Source organism: Seriola dumerili, unplaced genomic scaffold (genome assembly GCF_002260705.1).
Source record: "Seriola dumerili isolate Sdu_G_001 unplaced genomic scaffold, Sdu_1.0 BDQW01000216.1, whole genome shotgun sequence".
In the NCBI taxonomy this organism is placed as follows: Eukaryota; Metazoa; Chordata; class Actinopteri; order Carangiformes; family Carangidae; genus Seriola; species Seriola dumerili.
Genome location: NW_019174471.1, coordinates 5,338,406 through 5,356,683, shown reverse-complemented (window position 1 = coordinate 5,356,683; position 18,278 = coordinate 5,338,406). Strand labels below are relative to the sequence as shown.

The 18,278-nt window shown below is 41.6% G+C and overlaps 1 protein-coding gene across 2 annotated transcripts in view; it reads left to right on the top strand.

Annotated features, from left to right (window-relative positions):
- Positions 1-11,210: 11,210 nt before the first annotated feature.
- Positions 11,211-18,278, top strand: part of vav3 (vav guanine nucleotide exchange factor 3) — a 92,712-nt gene continuing 85,644 nt past the window's right edge. For both annotated transcript variants that reach the window (XM_022754039.1, XM_022754041.1), the window contains exon 1: positions 11,211-11,607. In XM_022754039.1, the coding sequence (XP_022609760.1) occupies positions 11,401-11,607 (207 nt within the window). In that variant the 5' untranslated portion in view covers positions 11,211-11,400. The remainder of the gene's footprint in view (positions 11,608-18,278) is intronic.

The following is an 18,278-nucleotide window of genomic DNA, read 5'->3' as shown; positions in this document are numbered from 1 at the left end:
TCATAAATTTCAACAATCAATTGTTAGTGGAAAACAGAAAGGAGGTTTAGTGCAGTACATGAGGAGTAATTATTTGCTCATGACACAACATCAGTCATAAGATTGTGTCAGGGTATCATTAGGAGACTGACCTCATCTTTTAATGGTTTGTTTGTTTCCCATGTATTTTTATGCTGTTTTAATGCTAGGTTGTATGTTGGGAGTGTTCTCACTCTAACTTTGGAATGTATCTATGCAGTAGTACAGTACTGGTTACCTCCTGTGCTGGCAGATTTTTTGTGGACTTCAATATGACTATGAGTCGACGTCCATGCTTAGCAGCTCTGTGAGAGTGTATTTAGGTGCGCTAAGCTAAATGCTAATTTCAGTACAATAACATGCAGTTACAATGTTAACATGCCGCTGTTTAGCAGGTTTAATGTTTATATTGTGTTCACTATATTGGTTTAGCATGTTAGCATGCTAACATTTTGTGATTTGCATGAAACATAAAGTGCAGCAGGTATCTCCTCATAAACCCTGTAAGTCCCTACCCCCTTTTCTCAAAGAGGCTCTTGCCTTTTGCCAGGCATTGTAAATAAGAATTTGTTCTTAATGTCTCAGGTAAAATAAAAAATAATAAAATATAAAAATAAAAAAAATCCCAAAGTACTGAATACATTAAAATTTTGACCTGATGATAGCGCTAGACGAAAAGTCTGAGGATCACCAAAATTATTACAGTTCATCTTGAGGGGAACACGAATATCGGTTTAAAGATTAATTATTATACATCCAATAATAATGGAGACTTTCAGATCCATTAATGTCAAAGAGGAAAAGTCAGGGGAACGCCGAAACAATTCAGATTCATTGTCTGGGATCATGGATGTCACAGCAACTCAAACTATTTTTGAGATATTTCAGTCTGGATCAAAGTAGTTGACATTTCTATCCTTACAACCATGTCGATAACCAACCCTTTATCCTAGAAATTATGTTTATATATAATTATATTATATAATTTGCAACACAAAACACAACCAGATTATGTTTTCTATTAATGGATGAGATATGTTGTTAATTTACGTATTTGCAAGATGCAAATATGTTGATCAGTAAAATGTTCACAGAAAACAGGTTTGTTTTCCACCAAGTCATCAGACCTTGCAGTACAATATCCATTGTTGTGACTTCTCCTCTCACTGAAACGGGTGTGGTACGGACCCAAATGCAGCACACAACTGGATATAGTTTGTAATGACCTTTATTTATTTACCAGCAGAGATATTGCACACAGGTGGATATTGGAGATAGAGGAACGGGTCAAGGGCTGGGGTTGGAGAGCCGTGGGTCAGGTGAATGGAACATGGTGAATGAGCTCACACACACGAGTAAGAGTTGGAGCAGGCTGGAGACATCGTCGAGGGAGCAGGAGGATCGGAACCAAGTGAGCAGTCAGCAGATAGGATGAACCAGGAAGGAGCAGGCAGGTGGGTAATCAGAGCCTAACCAGCAGGGAAGTACTCACAAGACGAATCCACGAAGAAAGTTGGGTTGACGAGGCAGGAGTCTCTGATGGTAAGGATACCATAGGTAAGACGGGTAGGAAACTCACGTGGCAACATCAGAGCTGGGGAATGCCAAACAGACAAAGGGACAGGCAGACAGGAACCAGGAAGGGCACTGGCAGAATTTGTGGTCGGGGACAGAGAGCTGAGGCATTTACCAGGACAGAGACGAGGCAGGATAGTCAGAGACAAGCAGGGTTGATACCAGGAAGTCAGTCCGGAGATGAACGCTGGGAAATCTTGCATGAATACAGAGAACAGTGTGAGTGAGTGGACCAAGGCTGATTAAATACTGGCTTAATGGAGATGGAGCACATCTGGGAGCAACAGGTGGGGGCGGTGAGGCTCATGAGGAGGAAGAGTGAGGCGGAGACGTGGTGAGTGGAAAAACACCAGAGAGATCAGGTAGAAGCAGAGGTGGATTGTCCCAAATGATCCATCCAAAATTGGGTGGGAGGTGGGGAGCCCAGGAAGGTGGGGCTAAAACTCCTCGGACCCAGACCAATCCATCACTTTAGCAGGGGTCTCCAGAGAGAGAGACTCCTCTTCAGTAGTGTTGTTTTTGGCGGCCTGTTTTAATTTTAGTTTTAGTCTAGTCTTTGTGTCAAGCTGTCATTTTCGTTTTTATTAGTTTTAGTCACATTCATACTCTCTTCAGTCTAGTCAAGTTTTAGTCGACTAAAAGTCTGAGCATTTTAGTCTTATTTTAGTCAGAATCATCCATGACTATTTTAGTCTGGTTTTAGTCGACGAAAACTGATGACATTTTAGTCTAGTTTTAGTCAATGAAAATTTTCTTTTAGTCTCTTTCTAGTAATGCAATTCTATTTAACCCAGTATAGTATAAGTACCTAGTAGTATAGACAAAACCAAAATTTTCTTTTAGCCAAACCCATTTCACAGTCCAAACAAGGTTATCTTATTATTATATTATTGTTACCTTATAGACTCAAGAATACATCCATTCCAGACACACAAGACGCTCTGATTTGAATTTACAACATATTTATTTTACCAACCAAACATGTTAGTACACACACATAAATTTAAATTAAATAAATAAATAAAATAGCATCACATGACAATGCAAAAAAAAATTGAATACATTCAAGTTTAACAAAGGGAAACAAGGTGCTTCACTGCTCGAGCTTCAATAATATAATAAAAAGTGCAAATAACGTGTGTGTCTGTCTTGTATTGCTTGTAAACTGAAGACAGATTTTGCATCAAAAAAACTATTAAAAGATATTACACTACAAATGGTTTGGACCTTAGAGAGATATAATGGGATGGGAAGCACTGACTGCATACAGTGGAATTCATTGACAGAAAACAGACAGTACTGAATTATGCCAACTACTGAACCAAATAACCAGCAGTCTCAACAACAACTATATAAACTGTTACCTCCCGGATTTGTTATTTTAAAACTGGTTGTTACACACACGCCCGCGAGTGGGGATTAAGGAAGTGATGTCGCATGCGTCAGCGCAGTGCGACCTGATGAAGTGAGACACAGGAAACAGAAATACTGCAAAATAATAATAACTCGACTAAACGAGTCGAAATGACGTTATAACATTTCGTCTCGTCTCGTTTTAGTCAATGAAAATGAAGAGACATTTTAGCAGAGTTTTTATTTTGTAAACCACATTTAGTATCGTTTTTATTCATCAACAATATTGCATTATATATTTAATTATAGTTATCGTCACATGACCAGCATTTACGTTGCGTCTCGTCTCGTTTTCGTCACGTGATAAAGGTTAGTTGACGAAGATATTTAGTCATAATTTTCGTTGACGAAAGCAACACTACTCTTCAGGGGGAGGAACTTCTTCTTCCGGTGGATCGAGGAGAAAGACGGGCAGCCCTGTGACATTGGTTGGAGGCAGGTACTGGGGTCTTGGAAGGTTGGTTGGGGTGCTGTCGATGGAAATCCCTGATGAGATGAGGGTGCAGGATGTGACGAGTGGGGACCCACGACCTCTCTTTGGGACTGTAACCCTCCCAGTCATTGATGATCCAAGGTGGAGGAGGATAAGGGGCAGCCGGGACCAAGGGACTCTCATGAACAGGCTTGACCTTGCGATGTGAGAGATGTGAGACCAGGGGCAACAACGGACAGGTAAGGGACACAGAAGGCCAACTGGGGCTTGATGAGAGGGTTTGTGCTGATTACAGAAGGGGCAGGCGTTGACGAAGCCTCTTGTGTCCTTATCCAGGGTGGGCCACCAGAACCGTCATTGAATGGTGTCCTTAGTGTGTTGAATGCCCAGGTGACAGGCAAGACGGGAACCATGAGCCCACTGGAGGACATTGGAACGGAGATCAGGAAGGACTAACACACAGTCTGGAGGGTAGGAACTGGGCCCAGGCTGGACCACTTAGGCTGACTTGACCCGTTCCTTCACTTCCCAGGTGAGTGAGGCCACGAGCGTGGAGGGGGGAAGGATGGTGTCAGAGGCGGACTCTCCTCCTTCTTTGTCCGGGAACTGTTGAGAGAGGACGTCAGGTTTGATGTTCCGGGAACCAGGGCGGTAGGAGAGAGAGATGTTGAACCGCCCCAGGAACAGGGCCCATTTGGCCTGGTGGGAATTCAGCCTCTTGGCAGAATGGAGGTACTTGAGGTTTTTATGGTCTGTCCAGACCAGGAACGAGAACTTGGCACCCTCTAGTCAGTGACACCACTCCTCTAAAGCCAGCTTGACTGCCAGCAGTTCATAGTTCCCAATGTCGTAATTCCTCTCAGCTGGGGACAGCTGAAGAAACCACAGTTTCTGATCGTCGGCTGCTCGTTGAGAGAGGATGGCCCCCACCCCCGTGTCAGAAGCATCCACCTCCACCACAAACTGCCGCTCAGAGTCTGGCATGTGGAGGATGGGAGCGGATGTGAACTGGGCCTTGAGGGTCTGGAACGCCTTGTCAGCATCGAGAAACCAGCAGAATGGCACCTTGGAGGACGTCAAGGTGGTGAGGGGGACGACCACGGAGCTTTACCCACGGATGAACCTCTGGTAAAAGTTGGCGAAGCCCAGGAAACGTTTCAGCTGTTTACAGGAATCAGGAATGGGCCAGGCAGTGACAGCTGGATGCTACCTTGGCCGACGATGTACCCCAGGAATGAGACAGAGGAGGCATGGAACTCGCACTTCTCTGCTTTAACAAAGAGGGAGTTCTCGAGGAGCCTCTGCGAAATTCATGGGACCTGGAGAAGATCAGGATGTCGTCAAGGTACACTAAGACATGTTCGTTGAGCATGTCTCTGAGGACATCGTTCAACAACGCCTGGAAGACTACTGGGGCGTTGGTTAGACCAAAGGGCATGACCAGATACTCGTAGTGGCCTTTAGGGGTGTTGAATGCCGTCTTCCATTCATCTCCTTCTCTGATGTGAACCGGTTGTAGGCGTTGCGGAGATCCAGTTTAGTGAAGATCGTGGCGCCCTCCAGGAGTTCAAAGGCAGAGGAGATGAGTCGCAATGGGTACTGATTCTTCACAGTGATGTCGTTCAGACCTCGGTAGCTGATGCAGGGGTGAAATGTCTTGTCTTTCTTCTCAATGAAGAAGAACCCAGCACCGGCTGGAGAGGAGGACGAACGGATGATGCCAGCTGCCAGAGAGTCGATGATGTACGTCTCCATGGTGTGCCATTCTGGACCAGAGAGAGAGTAGAGGCGGCCACGAGGAGGTGAGGACCCAGGTAGAAGATCGATGGCGCAGTCATTGGGGCAATGAAGCGGCAGAGAGGTGGCCTTGGCCTTGCTGAATACTTCCCGGAAGTCATGGTAGTCAGTCTGTGACAGTCACAGCCCTTGGCTAGGATTAGGGAGAAATCCTGGTCTGATTTAATACTGAAAAAGTTAACAATGATTTCAGAAATTAAACCAAAACCACCATCTTTCCCTAACCTCAGCTATGTAGCTTTTGTGGCCAAAACCACAGACAGGAATGGATATTGAACCTCAGCCTTCTTTTATCCATGAATTTGCTCTTAATGGATTCTACTGAAACACCAGAGGGCAAATTACTATACGATATAAAAGTCTCCAGGTCATTTTGATCTGTCATGCTCTGTCTGTATGCCTTCCACTCCACTGCCTCCATCCGGACAGTTCTCCAGCTGCGCCCCTCCACTGTTCCAACTCTGATGAAACCCTGCAAGGCTTGGCCAATCACCACTTAACCCAGGCCTCTCATGGGTATCCCAGGCCATTGATTTCTCCTCTGGCCTCCTAAACCAGCAAAATAGAGTGCTAAGGGTAGGGTCAGACAATCAATAGCAGTTGGAAAACAATGAACAAAGGCTGCTTTGGTCATTTTCAGTGTTGCATCTGGGTTGTGGTTGTAGAATTCAATCTGGGAGAAGACTGAAGATATTTACTGTATTTGTTCCAATGTCCTGCTCTACCAAATGTATTTACCAAATTGTACACCAATAGCAGAAAGTGTCTTGATTGGCATTAATGAACGGAAAATATTATCTTGGAGGTAGAAATCCCTAATTCAGGGTCTCTTAATGAAAAAAAAATTCCATTGAAATAAATGTAAATACATGAGGTCAGAGATACAGATAAAAGAATCTGCAGGAAACAGCTGCTTTCTCTGCAGGGAGATAACATGCCCTTCACAGAGAGGAGAACAGAGCTGCACAAATAGATCAGCCACTGTCACCAGATCAAGTGACACAATGAGCAGAGTGAAGCTCTGTAAATTACAGCTTGGCAGAGCAGCAGGAAGATATTGATGGAGTGCAGACAATGTGCCAGTGCCCATGAATTCAGGGGTCTGCTGAGCTTTGTGGGCCATCATGTGGCAGGACACTGGCAGGGGGGTGGAGGGGATGCCACTCTTTTATTTGATGCCAAAACTTGCCAAGTAACAGTATGTAACAAGGAGGCCATGCATGTTGACCTGCTCTCAGTGCTGTGCTTTCTCTCTGCACTCTAACATGTTCAGGTAACTCTTACAGGGATCATTTTCAGATTTGATCATTTTTAGCACCATGGCTCTAAAGACCCATCATTTTGATCCAGACTGAAACAGCTCAGTAACCATTGCAATGAATATTTGTCTACGAAATTCATGGTCCCCTGAGGATGAATTGTACTGCCCTTGACTTTTTCTCTCACGCCAACATTTTCTCATTTGTGGTTTTGTGTGAAATGTCTCAATAACTATTCAAATGGATTGCTGTTTGTGTGGTTCAGTCATTCACATCCCCCTCTTTGTTAGCTTTATCACTATGAAAATATTAGTATACTGATGTTAACATTTAGCTTAGCACTGCCCTCAGTAACCCCGCAGAGTAGCCAGCAGGCCTGAAAGCTTTTACACTGTGTCCCAAATACATTTCCTTTGTGCACTGCATTGTGGAAGAGTATTGTGCATCACCAGCACACTCAGAATACTATCTTCTTTCACTTTTCTAATGTGAACACATTATATCCTGTATTTAAAACCTGCTGGGAGTCGGTGTGTGATATGAATATAAGACACTGCCTTTGTCTTGTTAAGTAAAATTTTCCTGGTTTCTACAGAACATTTAGCTCCATCACTTGAAACACCAGAAGTCTTCATGTTTTTTTAGTGATTGGTGCTCCTCCATAAATCAATGTATCAATAGCTTTCATATTGGCTATAACCCCTTACATGTTATTATGGTGATCCAAGTAATATGGGAACATCAATGTTTGGTAATTACTCATATTCCAGGTGTTGACCTTTGAGCCCTATGAAGTAAGAAATGTTTGGAGTGAGTAAAACTAAAAAATTATAAATTCAGAGGTTCTGGTGCCATGGTCTGTAACGAGCCATTATATTTGATACTGTCATCATTTCCAATGTAAACCTAAATTCTACTACATGTACTTTATCATTTATAATTCTGGATGCAACTATTCACATCAATTCTTCTTCATGTTCATATAGTTATTGTGAAAACGCAATACTTTAACTTTAACACAGGCACATAAATGGAAGTAGTACAAACAATTTTCATTGGACATGGCTGCAGCGCTTTTAGGCTTACAAAAATCTTAATCTTCTATTTAACATCTTTTCAAAATTCTTCTCAGGATTTAGTTTAATAGACATGTTTGGGATATATTTACATACATTTAAATCTTTTGCCCTTTTTTCAGTTGTTCCTGTTTTTCTTCAATGAACCAGTCTTATTTAATCATTTTAATAAAATGCTGTGAGAGTAAAAAAAAATCTGGCAGTAAGATCACATCTGCCATATGTGTACAGACACAATCATGCTGTTTCTTGGAAACTAATGTTGTTACCTTTCAATGCTGGTCAAAATCCATATGAAATAACTTAGAAATAGGCAAATCATTAATCTGTGCGCTGATGGAGACCTAAAGGTAATTACAGCATCTTTTGATGCAATAGTCCCCTTCAGATAATCTACCTTTTGGCAATTTTGTGTAAAAGCTGTTTTATAAAGAATTGACAGTGCTGTTTCCCAGCGGTATGACTGCAACTGAGCAGTTCATATATATTTTGTTTGATAATGGCTCCACCACAGAGGAGCTATGATAAACCATCTTCAGTGTGTGTGTGTGTGTGTGTGTGCGTGGGTGTGTGTGTGTGTGTGTGGGGGTGTGTGTGTGTGTGTGTGGGGGTGTGTGTGTGTGTGTGTGGGGGTGTGTGTGTGTGTGTGTGGGGGTGTGTGTGTGTGTGTGTGGGGGTGTGTGTGTGTGTGTGTGGGGGTGTGTGTGTGTGTGTGTGTGCGCGCGTGCACGTTTCACCTAAGCCCCTGTACAGTATTAATCAGAGGAATGCTGATAATTACCTGGCTGTGTGGCCGTCCTTCCAGCCTGGGAGAGGAAGCTGAAACAGGAGAAGGGTGCTAAGAGGTGTGCCAGCATCCGGCCGATAGCCACCTCTCCTGTCATCTGTGCTATGCCAGCAATGGCATCCAGTGTACAGCCAGTGGAAGACAAAGCTGGATGCTCACAAGTCAACTTCATCATCAGTCCTCATCTGCATACACTGTCGAGTCAAGGCAAGTTATTATATTGTGTAAAATCATAACAGCAGTTATCTCAGGGCACCTTTCATATAGAGCAGGTCTAGACTGTACTCTTCATGATGTTATTTACAGAGACCCTGGAGGACACCTGCAGAAAGCAAGATAGGGGAGAGAGCAGGAAGCACAGAATTACAGCATAGAAAGAAGAAGCTAGTTAGTAACGCACATTTTTATGGGATATGAATGGGTACAGATGGAGAGGAGGAGGAGGAGAGAGGAGCTCAGTGTATCATGGGAAGTCCCACGGCAGTCGAGGCCTGTAGCAGCATAACAAGGGGATAAACAAAAGAGTAGAAATGTTGCCATTTCTTCTCTTCTGACATCCATCCAAATCTTCTGAATATGAAGAGAAGAATCAGAGATGAAGAAGTGAGATGCAGAGAGAGTGAGGATCACAGAAGTATTTATAACTGCACATGCAGGAGACTAATCTTTACAGTATTGTTTGCACAGGCCTATGTGTTCAGTCACTGTATGTAAATGCACTCAAGGTGATTCATTCACATACATTTTGTGTATATGGTGAGGTTCTTTCTCTGCAAATTTTATAGTGTGTGGATCTCATTTCCTTCTATAAAATTCAATTGATCAGGAAGGTGTTTAGTTGTTCTCTTTCCTGCACATTCATAGAGCTTCATATAACACTGTTAATGTGATTACCAGTGCATTTCTGCACTGCCTGGCCTGTAGTTATATTCATTTTCATTGGATTCCTCATCCCTGTCTTCATTATGCATTGTAGAGGTGCACTCTACTGCTTTTCATTCATGTCTTTAGAGTACTCACTGCAGTCTTCTGCTCTCATTTTGTGGATCTACTGGACCAGCTGGAGCTTAATTGTCTTGCTTAAGAGCAACTTGACAGTGACTGAGGAAATAGTTCAGTCTTTGCCAAGTTGTCACAGCCAGGCTGTGTGTTTGGGCACATAAGAAACTATAATACCCCACCTCCTTTCCATTCCCATTACTGAGCTGTATGAAACATTTAATTCAATGCCTATTACGTCCAACCAGAGAAGCCAGCGTGTATCTGAACCAGAAGACAGTTTCCTCATTTCACCCACACAGAAGCAATAAAAGATAAACCCAGTGTCAGTTAGACCATATATTGGCTCAGTTGTGCTCTCACTGAGATGATAAGCAGGTTTATGCATTTACAAGATTAATGTGTTAGAAATGTTAATGCATTGCTCTTTTTAGAAAAAAAAATTACATGGTTGTCTCTCTTTTTGGGATTAGCACATTTGTGTAAAAATAAAAAATACTGCCATTAACGTAAAAACATTTGTCTCAAACCATAAAAGCAAACCAGTCTGAGTTATTAATTTACAATAACAATCACGTGTGTTGCTTCTACATTAGACAAAAATTGAATACTGATACTGTTGCATGGAAGTTGTAAAAACAGAAGTTGTGTTTTCAATCTCCAGAGGTAACAGCAGTTGAAACTAGATATGGTTTTATTAGACAGAGCAAAGAGACCCAACTGGTGTTTAGAAAAAAGGGATGGGAAGCGCAGAAGGTGATAATATTACTTTGAAGGAGACAATTTGTGAGACCACTGCTGGGCTGACACAGAGGAGGAAGAGGAAGCAGCCAAAGGGGACTGACTGAATGTATATAAGAGTGTTAACATATGAAAACATTCTGACACTGAATCATAAAGGACAATCAATGGCCTCTGTATATCATTGGGTACTTTGACTGAACAGAAACACACTTTGTTTTTAAACTAGCACTATTAAATCCTACTGCACCAAAACCTCTTGAGCATTGAGTGTCTTTAACATATTCAACAGAAGCAGATAACACACATCTGCTTTTACAGGAGACACACCGTTTCCTGCCCAAACTAATAATTCACTCATGCAGAAACCCGAGCTGCATCACTGAACAAGAACATGCAGCCATTCATGAATATATAAATAACAAAGCAATCACACATTTTGGCCTATACATATTAAAGGTATCAGATTACCTAACTAACGTGTTGATGCTGTTGATCACATATTTCTGGAATTATACCTTACATATCCCAGCAGATATGTGGAAAATTACACAGGACCTAGTAAGATCTACTTCATACACTCATTTCAACCTAATGACTACTGCCAGATGATAGTACAGTAAGTGCTTTGGTGAAGGAAAGTTGGTCTGTACCTCAGGAAGATGCACTTATTTGGTTTGTTTAATCCCTCATTGACAAGTTTTATCACTATACACTGTGTAGCTGGGATATTTTCGTACAGAGAAGAGCCCGGGCATCACACATGATAAAACTGTCTGTAAAAAATGATAATTTATAATAGTTAATTAACACTCTTTTATGTTCTGAAGTAGTAAATATTAGTTTCAGTGAAGTTTGCTGTCTATATCTTGGTATTTCTTTTACTGTTATTTCATACAGCAGCCAGCCTATGGGTGGCAAGCAGAGGAGGTGAAGAACGGGGCGAGGGGGAGGGAAGAGAGAGAGATGCAGAGAGAGGGAGCATGTGAGTGAGTGAGTGTGTGTGTGTGTGTGTGTGAGAGAGAGAGAGAGAGAGAGAGGGAGAGAGAGATAGAGATAGAGAGAGGAATAGTGCAGGGTGCGCTCCATCCACAGCTTCAGTACACCGGACTGTCATCCTTGGAGCGGCTGCTGTGTCTCCACAAGCTCTCTGTTCCTTTCCATCGGGTTTCACAGTCAGCGGATGTAACATGGACACTGTTTGAGACGCACTGTCGAGCCTTCAGCTGTTTCCTTTGCTCAAACAAAACAAAACAAAACAAAACAAATTATCTCAAAGCTCGTCCTGCTGAAGTCACAATAATGATGGAGTATTGGAGGCAATGCGCGCTGTGGTTAATAAACTGCAAGGTGCTTCCAGCTAACCACCGTGTTACATGGGAGTCTGCACAGGTATTTGACTTGGCCCAAACCCTCCGGGATGGAGTCCTCCTGTGCCATCTGCTCAACAACCTGAGAGCTCAGTCCATCAACCTAAAGGAAATCAACCTCAGACCGCAAATGTCACAGGTAAGACACTAATGTAGCCTACACATCCCCTATGTCTGTTACTCGCTTCGTCGCCAAACTACATCTTAGCCCCGATGTAGAGAGCGCAACCAGGCCTCGTTAGAATTATGCCAGTTTAAAGATTTTTTGCATCTCGGGGGAAATGTTTTTAAGTGGTAGAACATCACCGAACCATTTTGTGAATGAGAATAATTATGTATCAAATTCGGTGTGATATAATCCACAATTTAACACTTGGTCTTTAGAAAATTTCAACTTTTTAAAATCTCCGTTACACCGCTCGCTGCCGCCCCCACCGTGTATTCTCTTGGCGGATAACCGTACAAATAAGAAGTCAACAAATGATAATAGTTAAAATTTTAGTCACTCAAGTCCATGCTTGTGTGTGTAATGTATGCCGAAGGGTATAACTGTTCCTTACCACTATGCTGAGCTCGTTATTATTGCTTTGTGACTTATGTATTTCTGTGAGTGAGAAAGGAAACTTTAAACTGCAAGAATCAGACGGAATTTTGTAGCCACAGAACTGGACCAACTTAGTGTTATAAAAGTTACATTAGGAGTGGAAATGACCGAAATCTGACTTCTTCTAATTCTGTTAGTTCATTTTGTAATATCAGCTACTTGTAATAACTGTTACTCATACAAAATGTTGGTCAACACTGAACGGTTAAGCTATGTACTCAGGGCTCCTCAATCTGCCCTCTATAGGTGATGTAGACGTAGCGGAGAAGGTGAAGTGACAACAAAGGTTTGTTATGAACAGAGAAGTTGATTTATCTCATAGAAATAACAGCATGCATAAAACTCAGGTATTTCATTATAATACCTTCTTATCGAGCAATCCAAGCAAATAATGTGGGCTATTTGTTTGGCTTGCCTAGATAGATAGATAGATAGATAGATAGATAGATAGATAGATGATAGATAGATAGATAGATAGATAGATAGATAGATAGATAGATAGATAGATAGGTGGCCACGTGGCTCCTGTTTGTCAGATACCATCTGCTTCAATAACAAGACAGCCAGAGCCAGGACCAGATTAATATTCGCCTTCATAACAGTGAATCTAGGTGTCTGGCTCAGTGACAACACAGAGTGAGGTAGACACTCACCTACTGCGCCTGCAGACCTGCTGTAGAATAATTAGACTGTACCAGTAACACACACACACATACGAACACACAGACTACAGTACATTATTCTGTAATGGAGGCCCTAATGCTCTCATCTGATCCAAAACAGGTGATTAAGCCTTGAATATCAGTCCTGTGTTGTAGCTACTGTACAACTGATGGAGAGGGGGCTCAGGCTGGCTTCCTGGAAAACACACCCCAAACTCAATGTCACTGTGGCACAGTCAATATGATATGTTATTACCGCTCTTTCACAGTCAAAATGGGTATCCGCTGTTCGACTTGAGCACGCAGGTCAAGTGGATAAATTTAAAAAAGCATTGAGGATTCTAATGTCGTCAGTGGAAGTGGAAATCAACTGTCTCAGGATCCGTTTACTCGGAGATTTCAGAGAAAACTAGATTGGGGCTGTAAGAGGAGCTGATCTGCCCATTTACTGTTAGAAGTTACGGCAGAACCAATACAATTACTGATAAAGAGACATCAATAGTTCAGTGTTTGCTTTCAGCCATGACATAATGACATACAGCAGAGTTGCCATGTGTAGCAGGGTGTTGAACCTTACATATGCTCAGAGCCTGGCCTGGCCCAGACTGGGTTATTTATAGGCAGAGTTTGTTTTATGCTTGGCTGGATAACTTACTCACACTGAGCCAGGGATAAAACTATATTCAGAGGCAAATTAGCATTAGCAGTAAGCTCAGGCACAGCACCATATATCTACAAAGTACATGTGAGCATATGCTGTACACAAGTGCTACTTACAGTGATATTTTCTTGTAACTAGAATGTTTTTTACTGCATATTGTGTGTAGTGGGAAATGTTTTTCTTTGTAAATTTTGAGGTTTTTAGGTGGTTCCCATATCTTTAGCCATTCAACCATGGTGGTCAAACTGTTCATGAAAACCAGCTTCTGCACTTTGTCTTTTTTATTGCAAAAAAAACCCAGAGGTGAAGTGCATCAGTTCCTGTTCACCTGAGGATAACTGAGAAAAACCTACTGGAATCTGCCTATATGAGCAGTTACTGGTTTGATAAGTAGTTTCAAAATAAACATGTATCAATTTTGTGAATGATTACTTTCAATATTTACCACTTCTATATATGTGTGTCAGTAGATCACGACTCTTGTCTTCGCCTTTCACACACATTCACACTGTGTGACGCTTGATACCACCTCCCTGTATGAGCACATCACCGATGGACACCCCCCCCCCCCCCCCCCCCCAAAAAAAAAAAAAAAAGAAGGTAAATTTACATAACTGAGGGTGGAGTTGCTTTCCCCTCTGCATAATTCATGAGGGCCGTGGCAGCTACTTTATCATTGGCCAGCATTAACACATGGGACGCCAATGTGGCCTCACCCATGGGACCCATGAGATGGAAAGACAAAGGCAGTGAAGGGACAGGGCTACAATGAGCCTGTCTCGAGTCTCTGTGGACATAAAGGGCCCTGAAGGGTTAGTCCGCTGTGCTGCGGTTAGCTGCGTAATTAAAGCACATATGCATTAGAAGCTTTGGAGGGTTCACATGTGTGATGTTGGCTGTTTCTCATTCTGCAACAATAACTGTGTTGGTGATTTGTATGGGCTGCAGAGTGCGACACTTCTGTTTAGGAATGGACTCCTATTTGTATGCAGGAAGAAATAGCAGTAAAACGATAAGATTAAGTAGTTGGGATCAGTTTATTTACTGATGAAATGAGTTGATCTGTGCTGTAGCCCTCCCTCTGGTGAAAGATGAACAATGATGCAAGTACAATGAGCAATTATTGGATTGGACAGCCCATGTTTGCTCTGTGCATGCATGCATGAAATTGTGAAGTTTACAAGGTTTAAGATGAAGAGCTCAGATTTCCAGGTAAAAAAAAAATTGACCATCTTTGATCATTGTTTTACAGTCCTGTAATGAACCAATTACATAGTCTAGACACAGCTCAACCACAGCAACTGCTGTGTTTTGCTTTTCTACCAGAAAAAAACACAACATAATCAGTGGGTTTTTTTTTTGTCCCTGCCTGTCAAAATCAGGGATCTAGCATAAGAGGAACTATTGACTACTCGTCAAACATGAAGCATGCACTCTGTCCATCCTTCTTCTCCTTGAAATATTTGGGTTGATGTTGTGCTGAATCTCAGTTCTTAGTGAGAAGACTGCACATATGTTTCAAACACTGCTTGTAGAAGCATTTAGCTCCTTGATTGGGTGTTTTTTTTCCTCTCTGACGCTGCTAGCAAAAGGGTATGCTAACAACAAATTAGCTAGCAGACAAGCAGAGTGTGAAAAAATGACTGAAGCAACATGCAGCTATCGATCCATCCATTTTCACACATACAGCTTAAATATGTAAAAGTGAACTCGGGTTGTGGGTCAGTTTTATTATGAATTGAAAGGAAAAGGAAGGATTACAAGCTGCAGATTCAGAACGAGAACAGCAGCTGAAAACTTCTCTCATAGACCGACCAACTGTGAGCCTCGACATGAACAGGAAATCAGGAAATGGAATAGAGGAAGGAAGTGAAACTAAACATGCACTTGATCAAGCTCAGACTAAAGCACTGAGATGTCACACACAATGAAGAGAAAAGCCGTCTCTCTCTTCTCACAGAACCCCCCCCCCCAACACATACACACACACACACACACACACACTCACACACTTTGGTCTTCATAGAGTCAGCTTTCAGAGAATTTAAGGCCCATTCCTCATTTTTGGAAAGTGAAAGTGAGGGAAAATAGAGCATGAGTAAGAGTCAGGTCTAATTTTAACGAGTGTCAAGTGTCAGGCAGTTATTCACAAATTAATAGAGAACGTCAATACACAGAAAAAATGAGATTCTACACCAACATGGAGATGCCATGAAGACTTCATTAACAAAGTTATTAATGAATTAATGTAAAGGGAAGTTATATAAGGAGAACCACTGCTGATACATGATGAGATTGATTTTGTATGCTTGAGCGTATTTAAATCCACATAGATGAAAAGCTGTCATCATGTGAGAAGATGACGGCAACATCATAGTGAAGATGTCATACAACTTTCACTACTTTTTATTATTTAGCTTCTGCACAATAAATAATGAAAGTGATGGTTAGAGGAGGATTTTTAATGATGGGGTTTCACAGGTTTGCAGCAGGTGAGACATCAATTCACAAACTGACCTGAATGAAACCTCAGCGAGTATATTACATTTGTACATACAGTGCACACAGAGAATACTGTTATGAATTATACATGGTATGGTATGTATATTTTATCAAGCAGAGACTAAAGTTCTGTGATGTCAAAGAGTGACGAGAAAAGCTGGTTTCACACAGTGAACTCTCCATACAGCCAGCTTCAAAGGCTCCACTCTTCACTCACAAAGACAAAAGTTAGAAAGAGATAGCGTGGGAGAATGAGAAAGACTGAGAGTACTTATTCTGCACAAGCCTAAAGCAAATCAAGATTTTCTCTCTCTAAGTCATATGGACTCAGGCAACAGGATTTTGAACCTGCACCTACATAAAAGATTGTGATTCAGTGTAAAAAGTCTCAAATGCTATCTCGTAAAATGCTACTTTCAGGGCAAATTTTAAGGGCAGAGTTTGGGCTCAGATTAGTTTTAAAGCATATTCTAAATGAATGAAGTCAAATATAGCATTGTCATAGTCACTGAAATTTAAAAGAGTTGATAATAAGCGAAAGTAAGGTCAAAGATAAGTGAGGTGTAACCACATTAGATAAGTGTGTGTGAGTGTGTGTGTGAGTGTGTTTCACCTTCATCAACACTGATGCTTGAGTTATAAACTTAGCATAATGTTCCAACTTGTGGTCTGCTGATCAGCTAATTTAACACTCATCTGTCCTTCCAGGTGTAAATCAGCCTCAGATTAGGTGTTGGAAAGGTAAAAAGCTTCCCCTTTAATCCAGAAAACAAAGTTAATAAAACACTTTTAGAGCAAGTGTCAAAAGAATTAAGTCCAGAATCAGTAAAGGAACAAACACTGACTGACTTTTTTTTTTTCTTTTTTACATTAAACCATTGTTTTAGAGGTCTGTGGTTTGTTTTATAACTAATTAGTGAAACTAATTAGTATCTGAAATATTACTTTTTATGGAGGTGACTACCATGTACAAGAATGCAATTTTTTGTAAAACTTTTATATTCAAGCGGATGTGACCTTCTAAATTCTAGAGGATGAAGCCATTTTGTTTCTCTGGAATCATATATTGTAATAATATATTATAATGCAAACATTTTCATAGGAGCATGATTTTGCTGCTGTTTCCTTTTTTGTTTTTATTGTTCATCTTATGAAAATGTTCCCTCCTTAGTTGTTTCTATGGGAATAATAAGGCACAAAGAATTAATGTTCATTTGATCAGTTACCATTCTTCATACCATCACTACACTACATTTGCACACTAATATTGCACATACTTCAAATTGCATGTAGTGTGCAGTGTGTAAGTGTTCGGACACAGCTTGTGAGTCTCCTCATGACTACCCCTGGGCTGCTGTTGCTTGGCTGCTCTCGTGGACTCGTTTTGAAGAAAGGATTGCACCTGTCAGTGTGCAAACACCACGTTACTGCAGCCATGCATGCCATGTCGGCGCGAGGCACCGCAGCCCCTGTTTCCAGTGCAGTGTGATGCAGTCGCACTGGTTCGTTCCGCCGTGTCATCACGATGACATGCATATTCACATGCTGCTTCATGTACACTGACATGGATGCAGATATTTGCAAAGACAAGATTTATGTTGCACCTCACTCGTGCAGGTACACGTGCAGAGTGCACTGACCTTTCATTTCGTCACCAAGGTAACCAAGGCAGAACCACAGCCAATCGGTAAAGGCTCTGCTCCAGTGCACATTAAAGTATAGATAATGTATATGCTGATTTTATTAGGTGATATTCAGTGGTGGAGAATGTACCTGAAATCAATGTTTATTATGTTACTAAATTCTGGTGTGGAGGGTTGAGTTAATCACTGCTGAGTGCTCTGAAAACTCTGAGAAAGTCAATACTGTCTATTGTCTTCACTGGCAAACTATCATCATCATCATGAGTGGCATTTTAAGTGTAGTCAGGGACTTGCCCACACAAGAGGAGACCTCTCAGCATACAGTATAATTATGAAAACAGTAACATCAACAAATGATAATTGCAGTCTTGCCCCCTTTTTAGCCTGATGTAAATGTCAAGATGCTTTGTGGAAGACAGTGAGCAGTCATGAGTTGTACATATGTATCCAGATTATACCAACCTACAACCATGGTCCTAGCCAGCAGCAGTGTTTGTGCAACCTTTTTCTGTCTGGCTCACTGTAGTGGAAACCTGGAGCCAAGCGTGGTGGATAGCACTATATCAGACTCTACAGAGTTCTAAATATAAGAATTCCTAAAACCTCTTGATGAAACATTGATGAACCTGTGTGTACATAAGATACATACATTTTTGCGTTTGTGCATGTGTGAGGACCCAGTAGGGGTATAGCTGAAGATTGTTGAACCCATGTCTTATCCAGCAGGGACAGTTATGT